The sequence below is a fragment of the Nomascus leucogenys genome, chromosome 3, assembly GCF_006542625.1.
Source record: "Nomascus leucogenys isolate Asia chromosome 3, Asia_NLE_v1, whole genome shotgun sequence".
Lineage (NCBI taxonomy): Eukaryota > Metazoa > Chordata > Mammalia > Primates > Hylobatidae > Nomascus > Nomascus leucogenys.
Window position 1 is genome coordinate 151,687,318 of NC_044383.1, and position 27,686 is coordinate 151,715,003.

Below are 27,686 nucleotides of genomic sequence, written 5' to 3' on the forward strand. Positions count from 1 at the left end.
GCTATCTGGGGAGCTCTTCTAAAAGTCCCCCTTAGCCTTTTTCTATAAAGCATTTGATTCACCCTAACTCAAGAGAAAAGTTCCATTAAAAAGACAATTTATTCCAGATGCAGTGGCTCATGCCTGTAATCCCAGCATTTTGGGAGACAGAAGTGGGTGATTAGTTGGGCTCAAGAGTTCGAGACCAGCCTGGGCAACAGAGCGAGACCTCATCTCTACTAAAAAAATTTTTTAAAGGGGAACTCAATCATTTAGTCACACATTCATTCAACAAAGTTTAAGAGCACTTAACATTTGCCAGGCTTTAGTCCAACTGCTAGAGGTACACAGGAAGAAAGCACAAAGAAGTTTCCAACTTTAATGAGAATATATTTTCATGGGGAGAGGCAGACAATAAAAGTGAGCAAAATAAGAAATCATCAGATGACACTTTGTTGTATGAGTTAAACAAAACACCGTCACTATGACTAGCAAGGCTATGCCTGTTCTTGAGACACCACGTGCCCAGCACTTAGCTTCGTGGATACTTGGCACATTTTTGATGCCTAGAATAGAATGGAATAGAAATATTTGGTAGTAGGGACACAGGATAACCCTCATTGATTTTCCTTTTTCAGCTCAAAGTCTAACTTGTTTTTTAACGACATTGCATGTGGGTAGAGCTGTTCCCAGCACCTCTCTTGGATTTAATGAAATCTTGAAATTGACAACATTTCACTTCCATGTTGTAATTCTTTTGCGTTGTATTTTAGACAATCAAATAATGATGATCTTACAAATCTTAGAATCAGAGACTGAACAACAAAAATGGGAGTAAGTAGGGCAAATAAAGAACCTGCTATTAAGCATAGAGGGATATGGATAAAATTAGCATGTTGTCAGTTAGTTATAGATTTTTCTTGTATGCCATGACAAACTTATCTTCTCCATATACATTTTGACATTCATAATGAAGCTAAAAAAGACTCCTTTTAAGTTACTGTTATGTGGATATGTTAATTATTATTATTATCATGTAAGATAACAGCTGATGTTGACTCAGCCCCAATGATTTTAGGCTGAATCACTAAAATCTGTTGGGCCCTGAGTAAAACCAGGCCTCTCACCATCTTTGTAATCTTTACCTAAATCTCAAGCCACAGGTGATACCACATTGAAAACAGGAGACTAGGCTGTGACTACAATCAAAATGTTCCAATTCACTTCAAGTTAAAAAAAAAATGGCTTCAATATAGCTCAAAGCCAAGAGTTTGCTAACCCTTGGGGTAGGGTGATTTGCCTTGAATCGCAGCATATTCCTACCTGGAGACACCAGAGCCTTTGCCAATGTTTCAAAGAATATTCCAGAACCTGAGTCTTCCTGGACTCGCCCGACTCCGGCTACCACTTCACACTCACTCACTCTGGTTTATGCCACCAAAGCCCATATGTGAAACTCAGACCCTTCATGGGTTTTTCATTTACAAAGCCTCTCTGAATCACTCAAGAATTTGGTAAACTTGACAGAGCACTAGACTCACACAGAGAGTCACGTCTTCCACCACACACCACACCAGCTCACAATAACTGACAGCTGTTCCTGGGCTCTGCAGTCCCCACCAGCCACCCTGCAGCAGGGCCCTCCTCGGGCTGTGTGCCAGGCCATCCTCCTGTCCCCACCTTCCCTACACGCTCTCCTGGAGCAACCAAACCCTGTGCACCGGAAGCCTTGGAATTGCACCCTCTGCTGCCAGCACACATCGAAGCGTTGTCCTAAACAGATAGTTCCCTTGGTGAGAGATAGGCTGGAGCCAAATGTGAAGATAACTGAAAGTTCTCTATCTTGTTACAGAACCTGTTACTTTAAAATGAGATTTATTATTCTGTGGCCAGAGGATGACATAAAGTTGCACTTGTCCCTTTCTACTTCACAGTTAGTCCGGGCCAGCCCCAGATAAGACCAGCAAGTGGATGTCATTATGCCACATTGATGCAGAAAAATAAAGAAGGTGGGAAATCAAAATCACAATAGCACGAAAAAGCAGTTTGGGAAAGATAGCAGATTCCTTCTCTTCTTGAGCTGAACTTACAGACTTTCCTAGGCAGAGATTCCTCAATCTGGTAAGCTTTTCTCAAACAGAAGTAAAGAAATCCACACTACCAGCAAACTGTACCTCAGGACGGTATAACTTGGTGACGGTCCATCTTTCTTCTTAATACCGTCTCCTTCAGGGTCCTCAAAGCAAGCACAATACACCACTTAAATGAACAAGCACCAAATTCAACATCCATGGTAGAGAGGGATAATTATATTTGTGAGTCAAAATTAAGCACAGACTTCTATTATGGGTAAAATCTAGTTCATTTATCAAGATTCTATATCTGAATTTTAAGTGTTCCCATGAAGGCACCTGAATTTTTTATGAATATAAGGTTTGTGATATTCAGATGTATTTATAGAAAATCAAACACCTTCATTGATGAGTTCCAATGACTAATAAAGAATATTAAACAAATTATTAAAATAAAAAGTGGTCTATAGGATTTGTGCCTCAAATAAATGAGGGTCTATGTCCACTAAAGGCACGTATAAAAATGTTGCATAGCAGTTTTATTTGCAGTAGCCCCAAAGTTGAAACTACTCAAATGTCCATCAATAGTAGAAAAAACAAGTAAATTGTGGAATAGTGATACAACAGAATATTACTTAGCACTTAAAAAGAGCAAGCTACTGCAACAATGAAGCTGAATCCCACAAACTGAAGTTTGACTAAAAGAACCCAGGTAACGAAGATGTGCTTTTCCATTCCTACAGAAGAGTCCCAGAGCAGGCAAATGAATTGATGACAGAGGTCAGAAGGGTGAACAATGGTTACCTGTGGGAAGGGACCTGATGAGGCAAGGGGCACAGGAAGCCTTCTGGAATGCTGGAAATGGCTTGTATCTTGGTGTTTATTTATGTTAAAATCCACTGAGCTCTTCCCGTAAAATTCACCTAAGCTGTTGAGCTCAGAAAGGGCCCTTTCTAAAATCATTACACCTCAATGAAAAAGAAAAATATTGGCATGTAAATAAAATCCAAATTTATATAATTATGAATTGATATTAAATTAAGGATTTTGGTTGTCAACATTTTGCACCTTTAGGCAGACATTTTGCCCCTTTAGGCAGACATTTTGCCATGGCATAAGGGAAGAATAATCAGAGTTTATTGCTATTTCTCTTTACAGTGGAGAAGTCTGGCAGAAATTTTCTTAACCAAGCAATCAAACTTAATGTCACCACGACAGGACCTGCTGACATCAGGTGCTTTCTAATGGGATGCATGGAGAATGACACAGTGCCACCTATGTGGTATCTTTGTCCAAAATATTTAACTTGAGTCTAATCACTAAGAAGCATCATATGAATCCAAATTTGGGATTTCTGAAAGATAAGTGGCCTAGATGCTTCAAAAATGTCAATGTCATGGAGTTTTTTTAGATTTAAAAAAATGACAATTCAACATATGTGTGATTCCCAATTGGATCCTGGATTGAGAAACTAGCCAGGCTATTATTGGGGACATTTGAATATGTGCTCCCACTAGATAATAACATTATATCAATGTTAAGCATTCTTAGTATGGGTGTTGAATTGTGGTCATGTACAGGAATATCTTGTCTTAGAAAATAAATCTAAAGTATTTAGATTATCAAAATGTTTATAAATAACTCTGAAGTACTTCAGCCAAGAATAATAATAATTATGTGTGCCAGAGAAGAATAAGAAAAGGAGGAGGAGGTGGAGGAGGAGAAAAAGAAAATGTAGCAAAATGTTTGTGATGGGTATTCCATGAGAGTGAGATGGACCTCCCACCCAAACTTTCATTCAGATGTCAACTCTGATGACACACGCACCAAGAGGACATGAAACGGTTTACTGCTCAGAGTGAGGCTTTCTACGCAGAGGAGGGCCAGCTCCCAGTGTGTCTGAAAAAGGCTTGAAAGCAGGGATACAGGCTTGGGGCCCGCTGTGGTTGGGAGCTGGAGCTATGTAAGGGTTCTTGTTCATTGGCCAAGGTTTCTGTGGGCTGAACTCCCCATTAGCACCAAGGGAAGGAGCATGTGGGCTTTCTCCCCAGTTGGCCCAGGTACGAGGCAGAAGGGGAAGGGGAACATGTTTCTACTTCTCTCTCACCCATTCAGACCAGGCATGAGCACCTTAAAATTATGTCCTGAGGAAAAATGCTTTTACAAATATGTGCTGCTGTGGCATGTTTAATCTCATAGCAGATTTTATTTCATGAATAAAAAACTTATACAACTCAATATAAATATAGTCATTTACAAGTAGAAATACTATAGTTTCTATTAAATAAGATACTTGTTAATTCAAATTGCCTCACTTACAAAAACATTCATGATTTCACTCAACAAGAAATGCTGGCATGCCCATTAGGTGCCAGGCACACTGGTAGGGGCAGGGACAAAACAGGGGACAAGGCAGGGGTTATCAGCTCCCACATGGTGAAATGTCACAGTTAAGACACCACCACTCGCACTCTTTGAGAGCCAACATTCTGACTGACAAATTTAGGAATCTCTAAATACATAAAATATGTGAAAGTCACAACACTCAGAGTTACCATTGTGGTTATCTGAGAATTCAAGAGTAATACATATACCAATTATAGTTTTCATAAATCTCCTCAGAAAGAACATTCGTGTCCTATTTTAAAATAATACCCATTTTAAAATAACACAATTCATTCTCTGTCATTACTTAAATTCCTCAATGTTTATTCTACAGCAAAATCACAAACCTGCGCCTATGTATTGTTGCTGAGATGGATGTAATGCAACACTGCTCATCCCAATATCCACCTTAAGCAGAGAGCAGGAGAAGAAAGAAAGTTGTCTTATAAATCCTAAAATCCGTCGTAGGTGTAATCACCCTACATCTGGGACTTTCTACATTTCAAATGCTCTATCCCACCGTTTTGAGGAATATGCTTATATTTACCAAATATCCCAACTTGGGATTTTCAAAATGTAGTGTCTGTACCCATGACAGATCAAGCTACATAAGAAAATTACAGCAGGTATGGGCAAATAGCCTTCGGTAGAGTCGAAACCGTTATCATTTCTTTGACTCAACTTCCATATCTAGGAATTTACCAACATATACACGTATACATGTGTTGAAAAAGTACTGTGTGGTTGCTTATGAAAGCTTTATTTATTTATAAAAGCAAGAGACTAGTATTTTAAATGTCATTCAATAGGGTTTAGTTAAATCAATTACGGCACATTGTACCACGGAATATTATACAGGCAACGAAGGTAGTTTTATGTATGCTGATACATTTCCAAGATACAGGTAAGTGGATAAAGCAAAGTATAAGGAGAACAGTTTAACAGGATACTTGTGTCTGTATATGAAAGGGATGTTACATATATCATTCTGTATGTGCTCAGGAAATTTCTGGTTGGCTTCATAAGAACCAGGGTCACGTATGTGACATTTGGGGTTGGAGGAGGACTTACAGTACATCTTCTCATGACCATTGACTACTGTTGCCATGTGTGTATAATATATATGCATGTACCTATATGATATATGCAATATATAATATCAAGATATTGGTCATTGTGATTGCTACCTTATATTCATCAAGGAAGGAAAGGGAAAGTCAAAGAGCTCTTAAGAATTTCATGTCACGGTTGAGCAGTTCTTTTTATTAAAAGTGCTCCTCCTGCTAACAGGTGAAGATAATTTCTGCTTGCCTGAGAAACATTTGTTCCATCTGTATTATTGAAGCTAGCCATAGAAGTGACAGGAGGTGGCATTGTTACATAACTTTCACCTCTGTTTATTTGCAATTCTGTTTTCCCCTGGAGGGGAGGGGCAGGTGCATGTTTGTTGGGGAGCAAGAGTTGGCAAACAGGAATATAAATGTAGGTAAATATAGGCCATTTACAACATAAAGAAGAGTCCCTGCTGTACTCTAGATCAAAAGGTGCTCTACATTATTGAACTGTGATGCTCAGAGCTTCTGCCAGTTCTAAAAAGAGAGTATCCTCCCAGTTAGTGGCTTCTCAAATAATGCAGTTTTTAGGTAACTTCCTCTCCCCACCCTTTCAGATTAATAACTACCCCTCATTTGGTTCCTTTGTGAGTTATCATTTAGATTGGAGTCCAGTTATGGTTTAAGTTCATTTCTTCCCAAAGTCATAATCAAAGTCACAGAAATTGGACCACCAAGGCCATCTAATTCAACCTGAGGGGAGGAGAGAGGCACATAGGGGTGACTTTGTCTTTCAGATATTGGTCATTTTCTTTCCCACTTGAATCAAAAAGGCAGGGGCAGGTCCAAAGATGAGTGAGGACTGAGGCCTCTATTCCATTCTTCAGGCTTCATTCTTGAGCTCCTTTTCTCCTCAAAGTCCCCTCCTTCACCTTCTTTGGCCCACTGCATGGTAATGGCCTTTTTGGTTTGAAGCCAAAGAAACTAACACAAGAACTTTAAAAAATGTCTAAACGATAACCGCCTTTGCCATCAAACTTCTGTAAAAATGCATGCTTGTATAACTGTTTGTTTGTCTTTAACATTGATTTCCTCTTCCGAGGGTCATGCCCATTTTTTAATATCAATGATGTAAATCACCCTTTGAGAGATATTTTTGTAAGCTATTTTAGAAATAGGCAATCTGAGCAATTCTATTAGAAACATTAGTCTGTTGGAAAGCTCAACCTAGCTGATGGTGGGGGTTAGGTAGATATAGGTCAGTTAACAACATACACATTCACTTTTAACTAGTTTTAGAGACATAAAATTGATGCTACTTCCTATGCCCAGCTTCAGGCTCTCCCAATGCTAACTACCCATTATAAATACAGGAAAGCTACAAAATCCTGGTGTTATTGTAATATCAGAGAGGTAGAGGTATGTGGTTATTGAAAACCGCATGTTCACTCAGTCACTGATTCATCTGACCACATAATAGCTACCCGTATTTCACTATGGCTCAAGAAATTCAAGGAATGCGTGAGTCGGTCTTGCCCAAATGTCCCCTAGATTCATTCAGTCCCAGAGTCTCCCCTTTGGGTGGTTTTAAGCACTACCAAGGCAAGAACCCAGAAAACTGGGCTGGGGAGGATCTTAACCAATTTCATCCAAAACAGAAACTACTTACTTTTAAAACACTCATGAGATTAATTTAATGTAATAATATACCACTTACGTAATTTCCTAACCTAAAACCATCTTGAAAGACACGGAGGTTAAAACTAGAAGACAAAGCAAGATAGTCCAATTAGGGTGACACTGGGGAGAGGGGAGAAAAGAGATGGATTTCAGAGAACGTATAGGTACTAGGAGAACAGGTTTCTAACTACAGCATAACTGGAAAAATAGAGTTAGTATTACTTCCTCAGTGTATAGAAACTAATAAGATATCTTGTGATTAAACCAAACTCTTTAAGTAAATACTAATTCTTTGAAAACAGACTAATATAAAAAGAATGTGAAGAGAACGAAAAAAATTTTGAAGTGCTTTCTTATTAGTTATAAGATCAATAAATACAATTATTCAGGGTTTTCAACAAAGAGTCCTCCCAGATAGCTTTCCACATGTCCATTCAATTATAATCAACCAAACATTGTAACACAATCTTATGTCCAAGTTCAAAGCAATTAAGAAAAGAAGAAACAAAACAAAACAAAACAAAAATTGTCATTGGCATGGTCCATTTGCACACCAATTTTCTTTAAGTTACAAAGGAAAAATGTTTATAAATTTAATATTTTATGCTAATATCTTCCTCAGTATAGACTGCACACATGTTGGACACGGAGCCAGCTGCTGCCCATAAGAGGAATGTATCCTAATCACAATTTTACAGACACACACACACACACACACACAGACACACACACACAGACACACACACACACGAGTACACGTGTCAAATAACTTCAATGGACATCCAAAGAAACATTCAGTCTAAGCTAGGATATTGTACTTCATCTTTCATTTTAGCTAGTTAAATTAAGCAGGCTGGATCTACTAAGGTCAGGGAGGAAACCAAAACCATCTGAGTATGTACACAATGACCCATTTACTATCCTACATTCATCAGTATAAGGAATCTTCTAAAGAGAAACTATTAACAATACAGGGGCCACACAGCACAATAGCCAGGAAGTATCAGCACAGGACCTGAAATGAGCACTTAGCAGTTGTGGCCAGAGACCACGAGCACTCTGGCATGGATTGGTGGTAGGGAAGGACGTGAACAGGACCAAAGGGCTTTAGTTCTCATGTTCAAAGTTCCCACCATACTCCTCTCTAGGCAGCCTATATGCCTATCAGCTATTTAAAACTTCAAGTCAAACCAGCGTGCCAACAGGCCATCTTAAAATCATTGACTACCACTGAAAGTTAATTTCCAGTTGCCTTCATTTCATACATGCCATAATATACTCTCAATGGTTGAAATGAGCAAACACATGAACCTTCCAAGTTGTTGGAACTTAAAAGATGATCCCTCTGATGTTCCATCCAGGTCAGCAACACCAATATATATACTTTTCTCTGTTTTGCAGTGTGTGTACAGTCAAATTTGGCTTAGAGGCCCAAAGGGGTAAAAACCAACAGCACTGAGTTTGAGAGGCAGAGAAAATGCAGTTTCTTAATCACGGGTAAGGGGTTATGTGTCATGAACAGCTGTCACTCAAACACTGCCAGCTACCTGGCCTCCCGGTTTCCCATTGCGAAAGCATGCACAGCCGTGTATTCATATAGCCATATACCACAGACATCCACCAGAAATGCACAGATGTGCTCCCGCCACTGCAGGCATGGGCCGTGGTTTCCATTTCCCAAAGAAATATATTCCCAACTCCATGGTAGTGGAGTGTTCACCCCTCAATGGTTTCTACAGTTACATATTCTCAGACAATTACCAAGTAGCATTTTTAGTTGCCAAATACAAAGGATACAATAAAATCTTTAGACATTTTTATGCTAAAAAAATTGTACAATAAATCTTTTTGAAATTATGATAATCTCTGAGTACTGTGGATATAGGTACTTACTGTTGACTAGTTTGACTTGCAAAATATTCTCTGTAGACTCGTATTACCTGGGGAATGTGGGAATTACTTGCTACTGGTAGTACAGACTTCCATAGATTTTTCAAAATCCTAATACCAAATATTTCCACCAAAAAGATGAAAAATGTTTGCTGAAATACAATTCTTATTTCTTTTCATAGCTGGCAGTCATACATTTATTAATTATTAAAATCGCATTAAAAATATTAAGGTTGTTATTTACCATAATGATGGTTTCAGTTCCCATAGACTTCGTCTGCTCTTAACCAAAAGAAAAGCCTATGTAGCGACCCGAGGTCAACACCAAATACCGCGTACGGAGCTGATGAATTTGCCAGACACTCATGGTGATATTGAATTATTTCCCCCAAAGATGGAAAAATACAACCATACAAATAAAGTCACCTGCAGTACTTGAATTTCTTACCAAATGCCATTTTTTTTTCAGTAAAAGTAACTTAAGAAATGCCCTAGCTTTGCTCTAAAATCATAACTGGGCAGAGAAAGTCAAAGCCTGCAGTTACTGAAATACCCCTTTTGAGGTAAGCGGTGGGATTCTTCTCAACTCCTTCCAGTGTAACCAAAATGCACTTTCCAGGCATGGCCGGAACCCGTCCTTTGTTTGGAAACGGACGCAAGCCATGCCGAAGGTTCCCACTGCACACAAAGAGTCCTGTTTTCTGGGTGGAAGGACTTCTGTGACTTGGAGTTTCTTGTGACGTCAAAGGAGAAGAGCCACTGCCTCCATTTTGGAGACAGGAGCCCAAGCCAGTCTCTCTGGATACTCTGCCCAGCTCGGCCCCTGCCACAGCCCAGGCCACAGAGCTGGGCTGCAGGAAGGAATCGGTCACACAAACAACCCCTCTACCTAGCTGCCTACCTATCCAGATTCAGATTCCCCCCAACATGCCTGTTCACCTAATTTTCCACAGCTTAGCCAACAACAAAACATCTCCATCTGGTTCATTTTTCCTTTGCATTTTAACTGCAGCCCAGAAAAAGCCTGACTAGTTCATTGGGGCCTACTTTAAACCAAATCCAGAAAGCTTTAAGGGAAATAAAAGGTGTCTGCCTGGGTTTCTTTTATGTGGAAATCAGATATCCAAGTATCACTTGTGTTTCCATAGGAAATTTTCCATCTTCAGTTTTTCATTGGTGTTATTCTAGGCAAAGAAGTACCCAACTGCTTTCACCACCACGTCTCTCCTTGAAATCACAGCACATCACCCCATTTGCTTCAAAAACCTCACCTCCAACTTCAGGAGGCGGCACAGGGCCCTGCCTGTGCAGAGGATGAAGATTTCACATGACGCAGCCCTAAGCATCCCTGGACTGGAGAAGCATGGAAGAAGTAAACGTCCCTGCCTGCTGTCCCTCATCAGCAACGAGCCCGAGGGGGATCTCACCGGCACCCCTGCCCTCTGGACACAGGTGTCCTGCACACAGACATTCATGTAGGCTCTCCATCCCCAGTACAGTGTGCCCACACCAATGCACATGACAGCCAGGCAGGCATGAGGGAAAATAGTCAGCTGTCCCCAATCAATACCTCTTGGCCTCTTCCCTTCCCACCCCACCCTCCCTTCTTCTCCACACAGCATCAGGTCCACGCAGATCTGGGTCTCCAGCATTATCTAATCGGCTCACTCCCACCCCACTCCCCGTATCCTGAAGAAACACGTAAAATCCCATCTGTGGGGGAAAAGTCTACTCAAGTTGTCTTGCTATAGGGAGCTCTGATGAAGCGTGGCGAGGGCATTCCTGCGGAGGGATCTCAACTCCCAAACGTCTTCCTGCATGTGCTCCTGTTCCTTTTTCTCCTCCCCCTCCCCGCCCCCTACCTTGCTCCTCGCTGCTGTCCCCAAACCAGGCAGTGGGTTCCTCCTCTGGGAGCTGGGGTTCTCCGCCACCTCCTCCACCCTCGAGGGCTTTGCGTTTCTTCGACATCTCTGCCCAGGGCTGGGGATTTGGGGGTTTGCTTTCCCCACCCCCTGGCCCTCCCCCCTCGGAGAGGAGAGTGAAGGTGGGGTTAGATGGAGGGGAGGGGGTTAGGTGCAGAGGAAAGGGGTGGGGAGAAGAGACCAGAGAGGGAGATGGCAGAGATTGCTGCTTCAGGAGGGGAAGGGACTTGGGGTGGCAGGAAAGGCAGAGGGGCAGGGACTCAGTGCAGAAATTCTACAATCCGGTCCATCAATGTAGCCCTACGTCTAGGAGACTGTTTGCTGGTGTTGCGCCTCTCTCTCTGTCTCTCTCTCTCTCTCTCTGCCTCTCCTTCTCCCTCTCTCAGTCTCTCTCTCCTCTCTCTCTCTCCTTCCTCCTTCCTCCTTTTCCTTCAACTAGAAGGGTAGGCCGAGAGGGGAGGAGAGATCAAACCAGAAAGGAGAGGCTCCTTGGGTGCCTCAGCGGATTTCTTCCCCATTTGGGGGGCGATGGGGTGGGGTGCTGTGAGGACTCCTGGTCCTGTTTAGCTACGAAGGAGTGGTGTCTTATGGCTGGGCTGGGCTTGGCTTGGGGGGAGGGGGGCGGGACAGTGTTTGCAGTGTTTGTTGAGGATGCGATTTCAATGGGTTGCAAGGAAAATTGGGTGGGATGAAGAAAATAAAATGCTGCAGAATGCAATCTAGTGATGCTTTCAGGTGCTGGGGACTCCGGACCCCCTCCTCCCCTATGACATCACAGGATCTTTTGCAAAAGAGACTGGGGGAGGTGGGGGGAGAGAAGAGAGTGGCGGCAGAGGCGAGGATCAAAACAGCAGGGGGTCCTGTCCCCACTGAGAACTGGAGAAGGGCGGCTGGCTCGGGAGGAAGGAAGTTGCGGTGCACACACCATCCCTTCTCCAGGCCGCCTCGGGAGGCACCTGCGGGTCTGGCGCGGCAGCCGCTGCGGTTTGCAGCTGGCGCGCAGCCCTCCCTGGGAACTTGGAGCTCTCAAACTCCTCGGATCAAGCGTTAGCCCCCAGGCTGTCAGTTGGCGCTGGGGCGGGCGGCAGTCTCTCCCCTCCTCTGCAAACCCGTGAGTCTTCGGCTTTATAAACTCCCTTTTCTTCTTTCTGGAGTCCACTCATCACCCTTTCCCCCAAACAGTCACGTCCACAAACACAACACACCCCACACGCGCACACGTATTCTTATTGCCAAAAAGGGTAGAGGGAAAGGACAGGAAGTTTTTTTAAGTACAGGCACACACACACACAAAGATCGGGACTAAGTTTTTCTGGACTCTCAAGGGTTAAATAATAGGTAAAAGGAACTGTCAACTTACCCGCCAAAGTATGCTGACGCGCATATCTGCTTTCCGCTTCATTTCGAGTTCATAAATTCAAAAAAGAGAGTGAGAGAAAGAAAAAGAAAAAAAAAAGGCAAGGCGCCGGGAGCACAGTGGGTCCAGGGTTCCATGGAGAACTGCGCAAAGCAAGTTGCCAAGAAAGCCCGCTGGCCAAGTTCGGGACCTGTCCACCACGCTCGCGCGCTCCGCGCAGCAGGCATATTCCAAAGGCTTGGGGCACTCTGGGGTGCGCGCCGATCTTCTCGCAAAAGGCGAGTGTGTGGGGTTCCTCCTTCCCTCCTTTCCATCTGGGGGTCTCGGGGAAAGCTGCACCCAGCGCCTTGGGCGCCCATGAAGACCAGTCCATCTCAGCTCAAGCTCCCAGCCGCAGCAACTTCGGACTCAGACCTCTCTGTCTAGAACATGAGTGCTTGTGTGTGCGCGCGTGTGTGTGTGTGTGTGTGTGTCCGAGTGCACTTGACATTTGGGGGTGCATGTGCTCTCAGGAACGTCTCTCCTGGCTGCCCGGAACTTAGAGAGTTTCCCTTTAAGCCGGAGATGCTGCTCGGACACCCCCCCGCGTCCAACAGGAGGCGATGACGTCTGTAGCCTCGTTGCCAGAACAGTCCCCAGGCTGCCGCTGCCGTTCATTGACAGGAGCGGGCGCTCGGACGTCAGCAGCCGGACCTTTGGCAAGGCTGCTCCCGCGGAGACAGCTCCCACCCCCGCACCTGCCAACCCGCCCCCCCCCGGCGGGGTGGTCACGAAATGAAAGCCACCAGAGGAGGGGGCCGGGGAGGTGCTGGGGCTGGGGGAGGGGGATGAGTCGGATCTGCCCTCTTTGTCCTGGAGCACCGGAGTATATAAATAGTGCAGTCTCCAGCCAGACTCTCTCCCAGCCTTGGACGCTCCCGCAGTCCCCCCAACCCGACCCCCGCCCCTTGTCACTACGTGTGGGGCTCGCTCTGCCTGGAGGGAGGCTGGGATGCGGGGAAGCAGGGAGTGCAAACAGACATTGGTTCTCGTTCCTCTTCCCATTCATAGATTTCGGTTGGAGTCCTAGGGCCGCCGCGTCCGGAGTCGCAATGAATGGATGGATGCCCCGCGCGCTGGGACCACCAGGTCTGCAGAGATGTCGCCGGCGCTAGGGGCGCTCCTCCCACATGGGGATAGGCGCCCTCGCCTAGGCGCAGTGTGGGGGGACCCCAAAAGACCCTTAAGAGGCCAAAGGCCTGCTCTCCCCCTTCTCCCCAACACACACCAGGGGTCTTTTCTGCCCCGGAGAAGTTGGGACGCAAAACGTAGGGAACTGTGCTCAGTCTCCGCACCATGAAGAGTCCAGATGGGGACCGAGACCAGGGCCATCCCGCAGCACGGACGGTAGCAACAGAGAGGGGAGCGCCCACGTGGCGCAACGCTGTGGCTGAAGCCAAGCCTGTCGCCTCCCCCTGAGTCCGCTGGCGGCCCAGGACCTCGCACTCTCCCTTCCTGAGCACCCAGGGATGCACTGCGCAGGGAAGGAGGGCACGGCGGGAGGGTGTGTGCAGGGGACTGCTGCGCGGATTCCCCACCCGAACCAGGCTCGTGGGGAATCCGTGGGCTTGCACTCGCCAGAAAGAGCTGCTGCAGGAGCCGCCAGATGGTGAGGCCCGTTCCCGACCCTGGGTGGGAGGAACTTAAAGGACTGAGTTCTGAGGCACCAGGCACAGGGCGCAGCTTCATAAATGCACCCAAAAGCTTCCATGGACAGACGGCACAGATGTCGCTGAAGTGAACCTAAGGAAGTTTGCTACCCCAAGACCCCCAAGACCCGGGCTCCGGGCCAGGTGACAACAGACGCCTGGGAGTGTGGTGACACCTGCGCAGAGCCCCTGGTGGTTCAACCTGTCCGAGAAGGTTGCAAGAAGATGCCATTGTCTTAGCTTTCTCCCCTAGTGCTCATGCCCCAGAAAAGGCCCTGGGGCACTAGATCCCAACCCCCTGTGCCATGAGAGGGAAGTCTGCATAACTGCGTGGGCACTCCCCCCTAAATCGTCTCCTGGGTCCTTCCCATTATGCACACACATAATGTCATTTCTCCGTGGAAAAATAAATAAGAACTTTCTTGACTCTCCACCTTCTCCCTCCATCTCTACCCAGGTTCTCTGTTTCCCTTTACAACAGAATGCAGCTGTCTAGATGGTGGCTCTGGTCTCTCTCCTTTCTCTGGGTCTTGAATGGTTCCAAAACACTTTCTTAAGAGTTCTACTTCTGCTGTCCTGCAATATCTCACTTTTACTGAGGTCACCATTCAACCCAAAACTCTCTATCCAAGAGTCCATTCTTAGACATCTTAGATGACTTACCCACTGCAGTGGAGAGAATTCTTCATCCCTGCCTCCTTAGAACACAACCTTGACTCGGCTTTCCAGACACTCTACTCTGCTGATTTGTGTCCCACCTTTCTGGACATTCCCCCTTAGTCACATTTGCTGAACTCCTCATCTCCCCACTGTCTTCATGTTGCAGTGTCCCAAGGCTCATCCGTGGACCTTTTATTTTCCATCACTCCCTGCTCCCTTGGTGATCTCGCTCAGCCTTGTGGGTTTAAATCTGAATACTAATGACGCTTGCACATATATATTTAGCCCAGACCCCTCTCCTAAACTCTAGATTCATGTTTCTAGCTACCAGCTCCACTGGGGCATCCAGAAGGTATCTGAAACCTAACATGGCTATTACTGAGCTGTTGGTTTTACCCCCATCACAAACCCACTCTTCCCACAGTTTTTCCACCTTGGTGAATGGAAAGCCCACACCCATCATGTCTGGGTTATAGCTGTTGCCACCTCCCTCAGCTCTCACTCTGCCCACGCCTCCTTCACTCTATTCTCAGCCACATGGGCCTTCCTAGAACCCACCAGGCACCCTCCCAACTCAGAGCCTTTGCAGCTGCTGATTCCTCTCCAGGAACTCCTCTGCCCAATGTCCTGAATATCTGCAGGGCACATTCTCTTCCTCTTTCACATTTTTTCCTCTTGCACCTCTTCAAGAAGCCTCCAGAGTCCACCCCACCATGCACTGCTACACCACCTCTCCCAGCACTTATTCCCGCCTTTCTTTGTTTACTTCCTCCATGCATTGCTTGTGGTTGACTTATCTGCCTTGTTTAGTCTATTTTCCCAGTAAAATGTCAGCTTCCTAATGGCAGGAATTTTGCCTTTGCTTATAATTGCATAAAAACTACATAACCTCATCAAACTTTCTTTACCTCTCACCACACATTCAGGAGTTGCCTGATTCATCTCTTAGAACATAAAAGAAAGTGAGCTTGGAGGTTGGCAAAGGCCATTTCTCTGCCATAGTGATCTCTCACATTAAATATGTGTGTGTGTGCTTGTGTGTGTGTGTGTGGGTATCTGCCCAAGACCACTGTCACATCTCTGGTGATTCCTGAGAAATGCAATCTCTCTACCTTCCTCGCTTTCTTGTTCAATCCTTTCTTTGCCTTCCCCTTTTTCTTTCTTTTCTCTCCATTAGTCTTCTTTTCTTTTCTGCCTTAAGCCTCCCATGGGCACCAAGGGGCATGCCCACCTAGCCCTTGGCCACCACGGAAGTAAAGGGGACCTTCAGGCTTACCTGTGTTCTCAAAGCCACCTGCTCCTTCCCATCCATCCTGTTTCAATGCATTCACATCCCTTCTCATCAGCAAGTAAATATATCCCTGTTTCTGGAGCTTTGGAGTACCCAAATTAGATGTCAAACATTTGAGTCATTTAATAACCGCTGAGCTCTAGGGCTCCAGAATGAAGTCCTGGGATCTCCCCTCAAGGCTGTCCTAATCCAGCAGAGGAGGGGGCAGGCACACTATCAAGGCGTCAAGGTGCTGACGAGGGCATTGATGAAGGTAGCCAGTGCGACGAGGGCGCTGATGAAGGCAGCCGGCATGATGAGGGCGCTGGTGGAGGCAGCCAGTGCGCGAGGGCGCTGGTGGAGGCAGCCAGTGGGCGAGGGCGCTGGTGGAGGCAGCCAGTGGGCGAGGGCGCTGGTGGAGGCAGCCAGTGGGCGAGGGCGCTAGTGGAGGCAGTCAGCCAGTGCGACGAGGGCACTGATGAAGGCAGCCAGTGCAGGAGTTCCTGGAGCCCAAGTCACCGGAAAGGTGGGAGAGAGGACCACAGGGGGAGCTGCATCCGAGATGGGTTTGCAGGCCTTGGGGGAGCTCCACAGTGGAGGCAGCTGTGCAAGCCCCAGAGGCAGGAGTGAGTGGGATGGTTGGAACGCTGGGCATCAGGGTGGTTTGGGTGCCAGTGCCAGGATGGAGGGTGAACAGACAATGAAGTGCCTTCAGCCTATGCTGAAGAGTTGAGCCTGCATCCTGAAGGGCTTTATGAAAGAGATAAAATGATGTCCTACATGTTTGAGTCGGAAAGTTGATGAGGTGATCAGAAGGAGGTGAAATCAGAGGCAGGAGGAACAGCTACAAGAGGCTATTCCAGGGTAAGGCGCTAAAGGAGATGATTTGGCCATGTGGGGAGAGAGGATGTGGAGGCCCACACTTCCAGTGCACATGTAACTGCCCGCCTTCTGCAGAAGGACCTGAAAATAAGTTAGACTTTGCTAAGGATTACAGGGTCATTGGTGTCGAGGGGGCAGATGCTGCTTCATGCCAGCCCTCTTAGCTGGGCACCAATTGGTGGTATGAGTGCAGTTTATAATCTGTCACCTATCCTGCACATCTGGAAATTCCATGTCACCAACTTAACCTGAACAGATCAATGTCAAAGGAGCTTAGATGAAGACTCATGAGAGATTGATGTAGGAGCCAGAAGCCACCTTGTTACTCTATAGTGGGCAATTAGTGTTTGCGAGCACTAGAATACACTTTTCCTTTCCTCTGGCCACCTCTACCCATATCAAAGTTATAACTGATCAAATTACAGGGCAAATTTCATCTAAGCTATGGTAAGGGTAATACATTTGTCATGTGAGCCTAGGAAATGCAGTGCAATTCTCTAAGGATGCTTCCCCAATTCGTTCCATGCAGGTGTCCACTTGACCGTCAGTGGCCTTGCTTCCTCATTCCTGTGTTACTGCTTCCACAATGACCCCATAAGACCTTAAGGAGTTCTTTAAGAACAAAAATGCCCTGTGCAAGGCTTCAGCACTTCTGACATGTGGACGGCCTTAGCTTTAGTGTGAGAGCTGCTTCACATAGTCAGACCTTTTCATTTTCTCTTTTCTTGGAAGGGCATTTTTAGGTTCTTCTCATTCTGAGAAGAGAGACCTTCAGATAAACAGAGTGTTAATTCTGTCCACTTCCAAGGAACAGTGCAGAAAAAATGAGCAAAACCAAAGTAGCTTACAGACTACAAGAACTCACCATTAGACAAACTGATACTTCCCTCATGCTGTAGTCTGAATGTGCCATCCAAAACTCATGTGTTTGAAACTTAATCCCTGTCTCAACGGCGTTGGAAGGTGGGGCCTAGTGAGAGGTTTAGGTCCTGATGGCTCTGCCTTCATGAACGAATGGACAGCACTATAAAAAGGGCTTAAGGAGAGGGTTAATCCCTTCTGCCTCCTTCTGCCATGTGGTGAGGAGCAAGAAAGCCCTCACCAGAGGCTGGCAACAACTTGATCTTGGACTTCCCAGCCTCCATAACCATGAGAAATACATTTCTGTGCTTTATAAATTACTCAGTCTGAGGTATTCGGTTATAGCAGCACAAAACAGACTAAGACACCCCATTACATTGACCAATTGAGCACAACAATTTCTATATGTAAAAAAATTTCTAACTTGTGGGAAACTATTTTAAAATAAGTACAGGAAACACAGAAAGTCTGGAAGAAGCTTACTTAAAGTTGCAAATGGGTTAGAGCTAAAAACATTCAGAATGTCATCATTGATTTTTAGAGCTACAAGAAACAGTAAGTTATCTAAGAAGGCTAATTCTCCAGCCCCCAAATACTCTGTTATAAATGAGGAAAAGGAGGGCAAATAATATGACATAGAACATTTGTTGTAGGCCTTGAAGTAACTTTTTTGGGAAGAAGGACATTATAGCTATGGTTTTTAAACTAATCATATAATTGCAGAAATATTATGTCATATCTGTTCTTCTTCCATAAGTGGCATAGTTTATTCTATATATGTTCATTTATTTAAATTCCATCACCCACAGTTTTATTCTTTTATTTGGAAATAATTCCAAATTTACAGAAAAGTTGCAAGAATAAAAATAATACCCAAAACACCCATAACACCTGTTACCCAGATTCACCTCTTGTTAGCATCTTATCCCACTTAGTCTATCACATGCACCCTCATCCTTTGCTTTATAAAGAAGCTAAAGGTGAATTATGTATCTGTAGGTCCTTGACCCCCAAAGGCTTCAGTGCATACTTCCTATAAGAGAATTTCTTATATAGATACAGTACTGGTTTCAACAGTACTAAATTAACATCATTACTACAATGCTTTTATCTAATCTATCACCCATATCCCAGTTTTGTCAATTGATGCAATAATGTCTTTTATGATGTTCTCTCCATCCTCCTGTCCCACAGAGCATACAGTCTAGGGCTCAAGGATGGCATTTATCTGCCCTATTTCTTATAGCCCTTCAATCTGGAGAATTTCTGGAATTTTTCTTTCTCTTTTATGACATAGACAATTTTGAAGGATACAGAACCTCCTCTCATTTTTTTTTTTTTTTTTTTTTTTTGAGACACGGTCTCGCTGTGTCACTCAAGCTGGAGTGCAGCGGTGCAATCTCAGCTCACTGCATCTTCAACCTGCATGGCTCAAGGGATCCTCCAAACTCAGCCTGCCAAGTAGCTGGGACTACAGCCCTGTGCCACCATGCCCAGCTAATTTTTTTTTACTTTTTGGTAGATCTGGGGTTTTGCCATGTTGCCCAGGCTGGTCTTGAACTCCTGAGCTCAAGCAATCCTCCCACCTCAGGCTCCCAAAGTGCTGGGATTATAGGCATGAACCACCATGCCTGGCATCTTCCTTCTATTTTTAATAAAACATTTCTCAGCATGGGTTAGGTTCTGCCATCTCAGCTGGACTGCTATGGAGGTGTGCTGGTGTCTGTTTCAGAATTTCATATCTGGAGGCACTTATGTCCCATGGGTGATGTGAATTCTCATTGAGGCATGATCTGACTTTCCCATTGTATAATTACTCTTTTTGTTTCAGGTACAACCAATAAGCAGCCTTTGAGCAGCCGAGAAGACAAGGCAAGTATCCTGCTCCTCAACTCAGTTCCCTAACTCAGCACCCACTCCTGACTCCTGCTTGGTCTACTCCTGCCTTGGTGATGTTCAAGCTCAGTACTTCTTCCACATCAGCCATCGGGCAGGCAAAAACACTTCCTTATGCCTCAGTGACTAACGTCTGTACCTATTTATTCATAGCACAAGTATCTTGGACTCATGAATTCCTATATTTAATCGCTCATAATCCATTCCTTTATATGTTATTTTGATGTTCATATTTGATCCATTAAAAGGGCCAATGAGAGTCCCCTCAACCTGGCTCCTGCATCCTGATGGCATGCCCCCATCACTTCTAAATACTTCCTTACTTTCTGGCTTAATAAGATGCTTTGGGCTCATTTGTACCTACTTTGTTCCAGATCCTGGGTCAGCCATTTCTCAAAAGAACACTGGTTCCTTTTAACGGAATTATAGACCAAGACACAGGTACTACGTGTGCTCATTGCTGCTGGGACATCTTTTCCTCCTGGCCCTTGCAGCAGACAGATCTAAGCAATAAGTGCATGTACATGCATGCACACATACACACACAAACACATACATGTGCACACATACATACATGTACTTATTTTAGAAATCAGGAGCCATTAATTTGTCTATGTCTCTTTCATCACAGTGAAATCCCTGGTTCCCAAAAACATCAATGTATTTACTCACTTGCTGAATCCTATAGTGCATCTAAAATAGTTTCCTAATTGCTTGCCCATGCCACCACAACAAAACACACTACTAAATAAAGGTCAGGATGTGTTCGCAACTCCTCCCCCTAATTTCTTTCACCACTCAGCACAGAATCTGGAGGATCTATAGCTAAACTCTGTGTTCATCATTATTTGTATTTGTTCTTTCTAGTTGATTTCCCTTTTATTGCCCTTCACTGGCAACATGGTTGAGTTCATTTGTTTAAATTTCCTTTCAGTTTTAGGGCTTTTCTCTCTTTCCATTCTTACTGATTTAATTTTATTGTTTGAATATTTTTTGAATATGCCTTCAAAAGCCAAAACTACACTTTAAGAAATACAGGCAGAAGAGTCCTTCTCGCTGTATTCCTTCCACTCCATCTCCCTCCCACCCCCAGACTCTGTAGGAAGCAAATTTCATTGTATTCAGGTTTATCTGAATTTCGTCTCCTGTTGTAAAGGTGAGCAAGTAAAAACTTATTTTCTTATTTTCTCTTTTTGCTTCATACAACTCAGTGTACTATATATGCTCTTTTGCAATTTGCTGCTCTCACCTAATAATATTTTCTAGAAATCACTCCATATCAGTTTATCAGTATCATTTTCAACAGCTGTGTAGAACTCTACAGTGTGTATGTACCACAGTTCATTCAGCCAGTATCCTGTGCTTGAACATTTAGCTAATTTCCAATATTCTACAGTTACAAATAACACTGCAATTAGTTACTTTGCACACTTATATTCAGGTAATTTCTAATATTTCACAATTACAAATAATGCTGCAATGAGTTACTTTACACATGTAGATGTTTATTCTATGAGAGGTATAACTTCATGGTATAGACCTAGAAGCAGGTTTGCTGGAGCACAGGTAACTGCAAACAGTTTTATTAGATACTGTGAAATTATTCTTCAAAGGTTTTGTACCAGTTTCTAATTTACCAATCATTTTCTTTTTTAAAGAACAATAAATAAAACTTCCAAAGGGCGATAGATCTGTGTATTAGTCTGTTCTCCTATTGCTGTGTGGAACTACCTGAGACTGGATAATTTATGCAGAAAAGAAGTTTAATTGACTCAGTGTTCCACAGGCTGAACAGGAAGCATGACTGGGGGGGCCTCAGCAAACTTAAGGATCATGGCAGAAGGTGAAGGGGAAGCCGGCACATCCTCACATGGTGGAGCAGGAGAGAGAGAGCAAAGGGGGAAGTACTACATACTTTTACAAAAGCAGATCTTGTGAGAACTCACTCACTATCACTAGAACAGCAACGGGGAAGTCGGCCCCCATGATCCAGTTACCCCCCTCAGGCCCCTCCTCCAACACTGAAGATTACCATTCAACAGGAGATTTGGGTGGGAACACAGAGCCAAACCCTATCAATCTGCATTAATTTAAAAATATTTAATGCATTTTAAGGAAGTAATTTGGTTCTCCCAGCTGGAATGGTTAGGATCTAAGGCCTACTTTACCCTCAGGCAATTTGGGCTCTGGTGAACTTGAGAGTATAGAATACAAAAGCATGTTTCTATAATACTGGTCTACTAAACTCAGCATATACATTTTCCATCTGGTATCCTCCATATTATATAATAAAATATACTAGAAATAGCCCAGGTGCAGTGGCTCATGCCTGTAATCCCAACACTTGGGGAGGCCAAGGCAAGCAGATCACCTGAGGTGAGAAGTTCGAGACCAGCCTGGCCAACATGATGAAACCCGGTCTGTACTAAAAATACAAAAATTAGCCAGGTATGGTAGTGTGTTCTGTGATCCCAGCTACTAGGGAGGCTGAGGCAAGAACATCACTTGAATGCGAGAGGTGGAAGTTGCAGAGAGCAGAGATTGTGCCACTGTACTCCAGCCTGGGAAACAGAGCGAGATTTCATCTATCTATCTATCTATCTATCTATCTATCTATCTATCTATCTATGAAATAAATTGATTAGAACCAAATGTGATTTCTGTTCTCAATTCTGACATGTTCTTGTTCGGTGAATTTGGGAAAGTCATTTAATGCTACTAAGCCTCTGTTTCCTTGTCTGTAAAAGGGGGGAAAATAATAATTTTCATAATTACATAATGAGTTTAAGAATCAAGTGTGTGTCATTTATAGGCATAATCACAAAGTTCCATCTATCTATCTATCTGTCATCTATCCATATCTCTGTATGTCTATATTCTTTGAACCATCTCCCTTTCAAGATAGTGAGAAGATAAAAAAATTTAACTGAAATTTAGGAAGCCTGGGTTTTTTTGTTCATTTTTATCCTAACCACTGTAAACTCATTGTTTAATTCTAGAAATGTTATTTCACCTTTCTGAATCTTCTACATCTGTAAAATGAAAGGGCTAAACTGATTGATCTGTAAGATTCTTTATGGTCCTATAACATTTTGATTCTTCATGTAACCTATGTTAGGTTGATGGTGAGTGCACTAAGAGAGGGGAAAAGAATTTCACTCCCCCTGTTTGAAGATCCTCAGTAAGAAATAAATTATTTAAAAATGAAACTAAAAAAAGAGAACTAGTACAGCTCCCTAAAGTCATTTTGAAGATCATGTTTTCCATCTAGGAGGTGTGAGACCAGCCACCTTTGATTCAGTGGAAAGTATTTAGATTTTTTCTTGCCTTTCCATAAGATCTTGAATTTTTTAGTGTAATTTTTGAGTTTGGAATCTCGACATTTTGAATTTTGGGTGTAGTTGGCTAACAAACAAAGGCTGAAAAGGAAGAAAGGAAGGGAGGGAGGAAAGAAGGGAGGGAGAGGAGAAGAAAAAGGAAGAAAGAAAGAAGAAAGGAAGATAAAAGAGAGAGAAGAGAGAGAGAAAGAAAAAGAAAGAGAGAGAGAGAGAAAGAGACAGAAAAGAAAGAGAGAGAAAGGGAGAGAGAGAAAGCAAAGAAGGAAGGAAGGAGGGAGAAAGAAGAGGAGAGGATATTACATATGTCCACTCCTAACATATTCTATGCTCAACTCAGCGACCAGGAAATAAAAGAGAATCCTCCCCCTGGTAGGAGGGAAATGAAGAGTGCAGGTGGAAAGGAAAGAGAATGTATAAATATGGCTGATGTGTACTTTATAAAATTTACCTCCATCAAGGACTTTGAAGCTCTGATTCTAAAAGGGCTTTGTCTCCTGGAAGAGGATCGACCTGGCTATGCTGGCCAAGTCTGTCGAGTCCATGTCACTGTTCCCTGGGTGAGGTAGTGCCCGGTCTCTTGCTTTAAGGCCCCTGCGGTATTTCACTCACAGCCCCTGGGATGTAGGACTGACACAATCTCCAACCCCAGCCAGGCCCTGATGTCATCTTGCTTTCTCATTCATTGTCCCAGGGGCTCCTGTGAAAGCCTCCTTGTGCTTCCCACCCTTTCCCCACCCTGGAAGCCACCAAGGTCGAGTGTGCCTTTGTCTTCCACCTGCCTCCATTCCTTTGCAGATGCTGCATCACTGTCCTCAGCCAGGCATCACTCGAGCCCTCCTTCTCTCCACTGCCAGTGGCTGGCATTAGGCTCGTCTCATTTTCTTCCACTGAGACCCCACGGAGGCCACCGGACATGTCCCCTTCCTCAGTTTTCCCTCTGGCCCAGCCTTCATTATAACTGTATGAAATGGAAATACGAGCAGCTTAACAGCATCCAGAAACTCTCCTCAGGACACAGCCCCAGCCCAGGTGAGCCCAGGGAGCCCTTCAGGGCGGGCCCCTGCCTGCTCTTCCAGCTCTGTCCTCCTCCACTAGCCGTGGCCTCCTTCTTCTCCAGTCACACAAACACCTGGAGCTCCCAGCATGCCAGCTCCTTCATGCTTCTCTCTTTCACTGATGCTCAGTCCTCTGCCAGGACATCCTGCCTGGGCTCCTTTCCCAGGCCAAGGTCTGCCAGGCTGGCTGTGCTCCCTTGGCGGTGCTCCACTCCACTTGCTCCTGGAAGCTCTCACCCTCTGTCCTCCACCTTAGGAGGAAGCTGGATAGCTCTTCAGAATAACCTATGCCAGGGCACACTTTATCCCATTGTATTATGGCAGTCAGGGGGTGTGTGTGTGGTGTCTGCGTGTGCCTGTGTGTGGTAAGAGATGTGATCTAGAACAGAAACCCTAGCCTCTTGTTCTCACAGAACAGTGCGTTCTGAAAGGAGGTAGTTGCTGCTGCCAGACAGAGGCCCGGCAATGCCAGAGCCGGCCCTTTGGCAGTGCCATTGGCCCTTTTTCCTCCCACTGTTCCTTTCATGGACAAGATTCCCTGTGGAGATCCAGGTGCCATTTTGTGTCCAAGGCATGAAAATGAGGGAAGAGAGGTTGACATCAACCGACATCGTTGCTGAGGTCGTCAGGAAAAATAAAACCTTTTCCACAAACCTCCAGCAGACGGCTCACACCTCACCGGCCGGGACTGCGTCACAGACCACCTCTGCCCACAAGAGCAGAAGGTTAACGTGACTGTGTCGTGTGGGCAAAGCATGCAGCCGCCGCCAACAGAACCAGGGATCTGTTAGAAAGGAGAAGGGAGAACGGAACTCGGAAATGCCATCACTCAGCTTTCTCCCTGAACCCCACGACAGGTCAATGTCCCTCCCTGCTGTCAGTCTCCAGCATTTGGCAGGCTCCTGGCTCACAAATCAAAATCAGGCAGAAGTCAAGGGGGCTTCTAGGTTATCACTTAAGTTTTCATCTGCCTTAGCATGAATAACATGAATAAATACAGTAGGCGCTGTGCTCATTATACTGAACATGTTTTGATTTGGTATAAAGTATTTTGTTCAACTACTTCCATTTTCTTGTGAGATTTCACTCTTGTTCCCCATTAGTGACTACAGATTTGGGCCAATTTGTGAAAAAAAGAGCTATGACATATCGAAACATCTTGACTTTAGAATAGTAACTGATATGCAGTAACAGAGACAGCACTGATCAATTAGAGGCCAAATGTCTTTAAGGAACACACAAAAGAGTTGTTAAAAAAAAAAAAAAAGGTAAAAGAATTGCTAGGCCCAACTAAATGCCAACATAAAAAAGTATCTTCTTATAAATTACAAAATGCAGAATTTTGCTCAAAGTTAAATTGAAAAGCCTATGTTCAACTATGTACGCTTTGGGAATAAATTTTTTTTATATGTAGGCAGCACATACTAGTGAGCTGCACTGAAAATCGGAGCTGTTTGGGAACGTGCTTTGCTGCTGTTTCTTATCAAGTGTTCATCCTCCAACTCTTCCTCCCCCGTGCTATCTGTGACAATGAACACGAGGGTTTCCTTATGTGAAAAATAAATAATATCGCAATGAAAGTTGTGAAGTTTCTTCTCTCAGATTTGAGGCATTTCTCAACACACTAAGACTTTAAATTGTAGGGATTCTCTTGCAAATCTGGAATTTTCCATAGAGAAATGCTAAGATTTTGACTAATGTACAAGTAAAAGAACATGCTGGCATGGCATGCAACCCATTTATAATTTGATCTTTGATCCAAAATTTTTTTTGATTACTTCTTTTGGTAACCATAGCAATATTTAAAAAAACATAAACATATACAATGAATGCTGTAAGAGAATTATTATGGCATATATGTGCACATGTTCAGCTTGAACAAAGATCAAAGATGGAAAATCTTATATAACCGTGTATCTGAGGAAATTCTATACAAATCGAGGAAGGGTTGCAATGAACATCTTTAATTTATTTCAACGTCGCTAAGTCTCTGTTTAAAAAAAAATTGCTTGCATCTAACAATTGTCTTTTATATCTTGAGACCCAATTATCTTAAATACATTCTGAGAATAGCTAATAAAATATTTCAACAGCAAGTAATTGTAAAAGGAAACGACATAATTAGCAGTGTTCATAGATGATAGAAAATGGGAAACATGCTGCATATGGGTTGAAAAATGAAGAAGCAGAAAGAAAATCAGAAGTGTGGCCAGTTATTGCAGCAGCCCATAGGACAAGACTGTAGGGTCAACCCTGGTCCTAGTCCTCAGCTCCGTAGTAGCCATCACTGGGAATAAAGAGTGGGAATCTGAATTCGGACCTACAAGTAAGCGCTCTCCTGTTGCCTGGTGTAGCTCAGCCTAAGGGCCTAGGATCCCTTTCTGTCATTGTTGAGTTATAGAAAGCACACTTCCTGAGCATTGCCCACGTGCTGGGCACCTGAAAGCAAACAGCACAGCCAGTGCCCGCCAGAGTTTGCAGGGTTGGGGGCTGGGAAGACAGGGACAGAGCGAAGGGAATAATATATAAGTCAATACATAACTACAAATCGTAATATGTGCTGGGAAGGAAAATTACACCATGTAATCAGATCACAATAAAGCTGTGTGTTTGGGGTTGGGATGGAAAATAGGAAGAGAAGGTTTCTTTGAAGTAACATTTCTGGTAGAGCCTCAGAACAGTATGAGCCGCAGCCAGGAGAGAGGTGAGGGGAAGGAGGACCTAGGTGGAGGGAGCAGCATGTGAGGTTGCTCAGGACAGAAAGAGCCTTCTGGAGACTGAGAGACAGGGAGGTGCACAAGGCAGCAAGGGAAGGAAAGGAGCAGATAACATGGGGCCTTGGGATCGACACTCAGACTTGGGTTTATCCTAAGGCAGTGGGTGGTCATCAAAGAGTTTTAAGCAAGAAGGGGACAATTTGCTCTCTCTTTTGCAAAAGGCCAGCAGTTTCCCTTCTCCCCTAGCCATGCAATCCATCCCACATTGCAGGCTTTTAGAAGGACAATAAACTGAGAATGCATGGCTGTCTCCTGGCCCTGCACCAAAATCTAGAAAATGAGAAAACACATTTTTAAAACAATGTTTAATTATGGCTGCACTCAAAGTGGGAGACAGTGAGGACTCTGGAGAGGCAAAGCCAGTGGGAATGAGAAGGGAATCAGAGGATGGGGAAGAGTGGGGGAGTTGGAGGGGGTGAAGGGAGACCAATAGGGAAGCTGTTGGTGTGGTAGAGATCCTTCACAAAACCCACCTTCCCCTCTGCGCCCAAACAATTAGAGCCCAACACAGGCCATGTATTTCCCAGGCTCCTTTGCAGTTAGATGTGGCCAGCATGGGTTACCTTTGCTTGAATAATGGGAGTGAAGTTGCTTTGCCCCTGCCCAAGCCCAACTGGGCTTGTACCCTCCTTCCTCTCTTTGCAGCCTGGTAAGCCAGGACAAGTGCAGCCTTGGAAACCCGGGCTCCCAGGACTCAGGACTGTAACACAGACAAGAACTCCCTTTGTCATTGAGTCATTTTTTTGTGGGGTCACTCATTACAGCAGCAGAGCCTTTCTTGCTGACTAATGAGAGCAGAGGAGCAGCCAGGCCTGCATCCTCCTCACCCCCAGTGGTGCATTCATGGCAGGAACCTGGAATAACCACTGTGTCTAGGCTCAAGTGTGCTCAGGGCAGGGCTCCTGATGGTGAGTGATGCTCG

At 44.5% G+C, this 27,686-nt stretch overlaps 1 protein-coding gene and 1 pseudogene across 3 annotated transcripts in view; one reads left to right on the forward strand and one right to left on the reverse strand.

Annotated features, from left to right (window-relative positions):
• PDE10A (phosphodiesterase 10A) overlaps window positions 1-12,404 on the reverse strand; it is a 662,241-nt gene extending 649,837 nt beyond the window's left edge. For 2 of the 3 annotated variants that reach the window (XM_030809953.1, XM_030809950.1), the window contains exon 1: window positions 10,921-11,373. In XM_030809953.1, coding sequence (XP_030665813.1) covers window positions 10,921-11,026 — 106 coding nt within the window. In that variant the 5' untranslated portion in view covers window positions 11,027-11,373. Of the gene's footprint in view, window positions 1-10,920; window positions 11,374-12,340 lie in introns of those variants that run through there. The other variant, XM_030809952.1, reaches the window with a different exon arrangement.
• A 521-nt stretch (window positions 12,405-12,925) lies between these two features.
• LOC105739561 lies at window positions 12,926-14,495 on the forward strand (annotated as a pseudogene).
• Window positions 14,496-27,686: the final 13,191 nt, after the last annotated feature.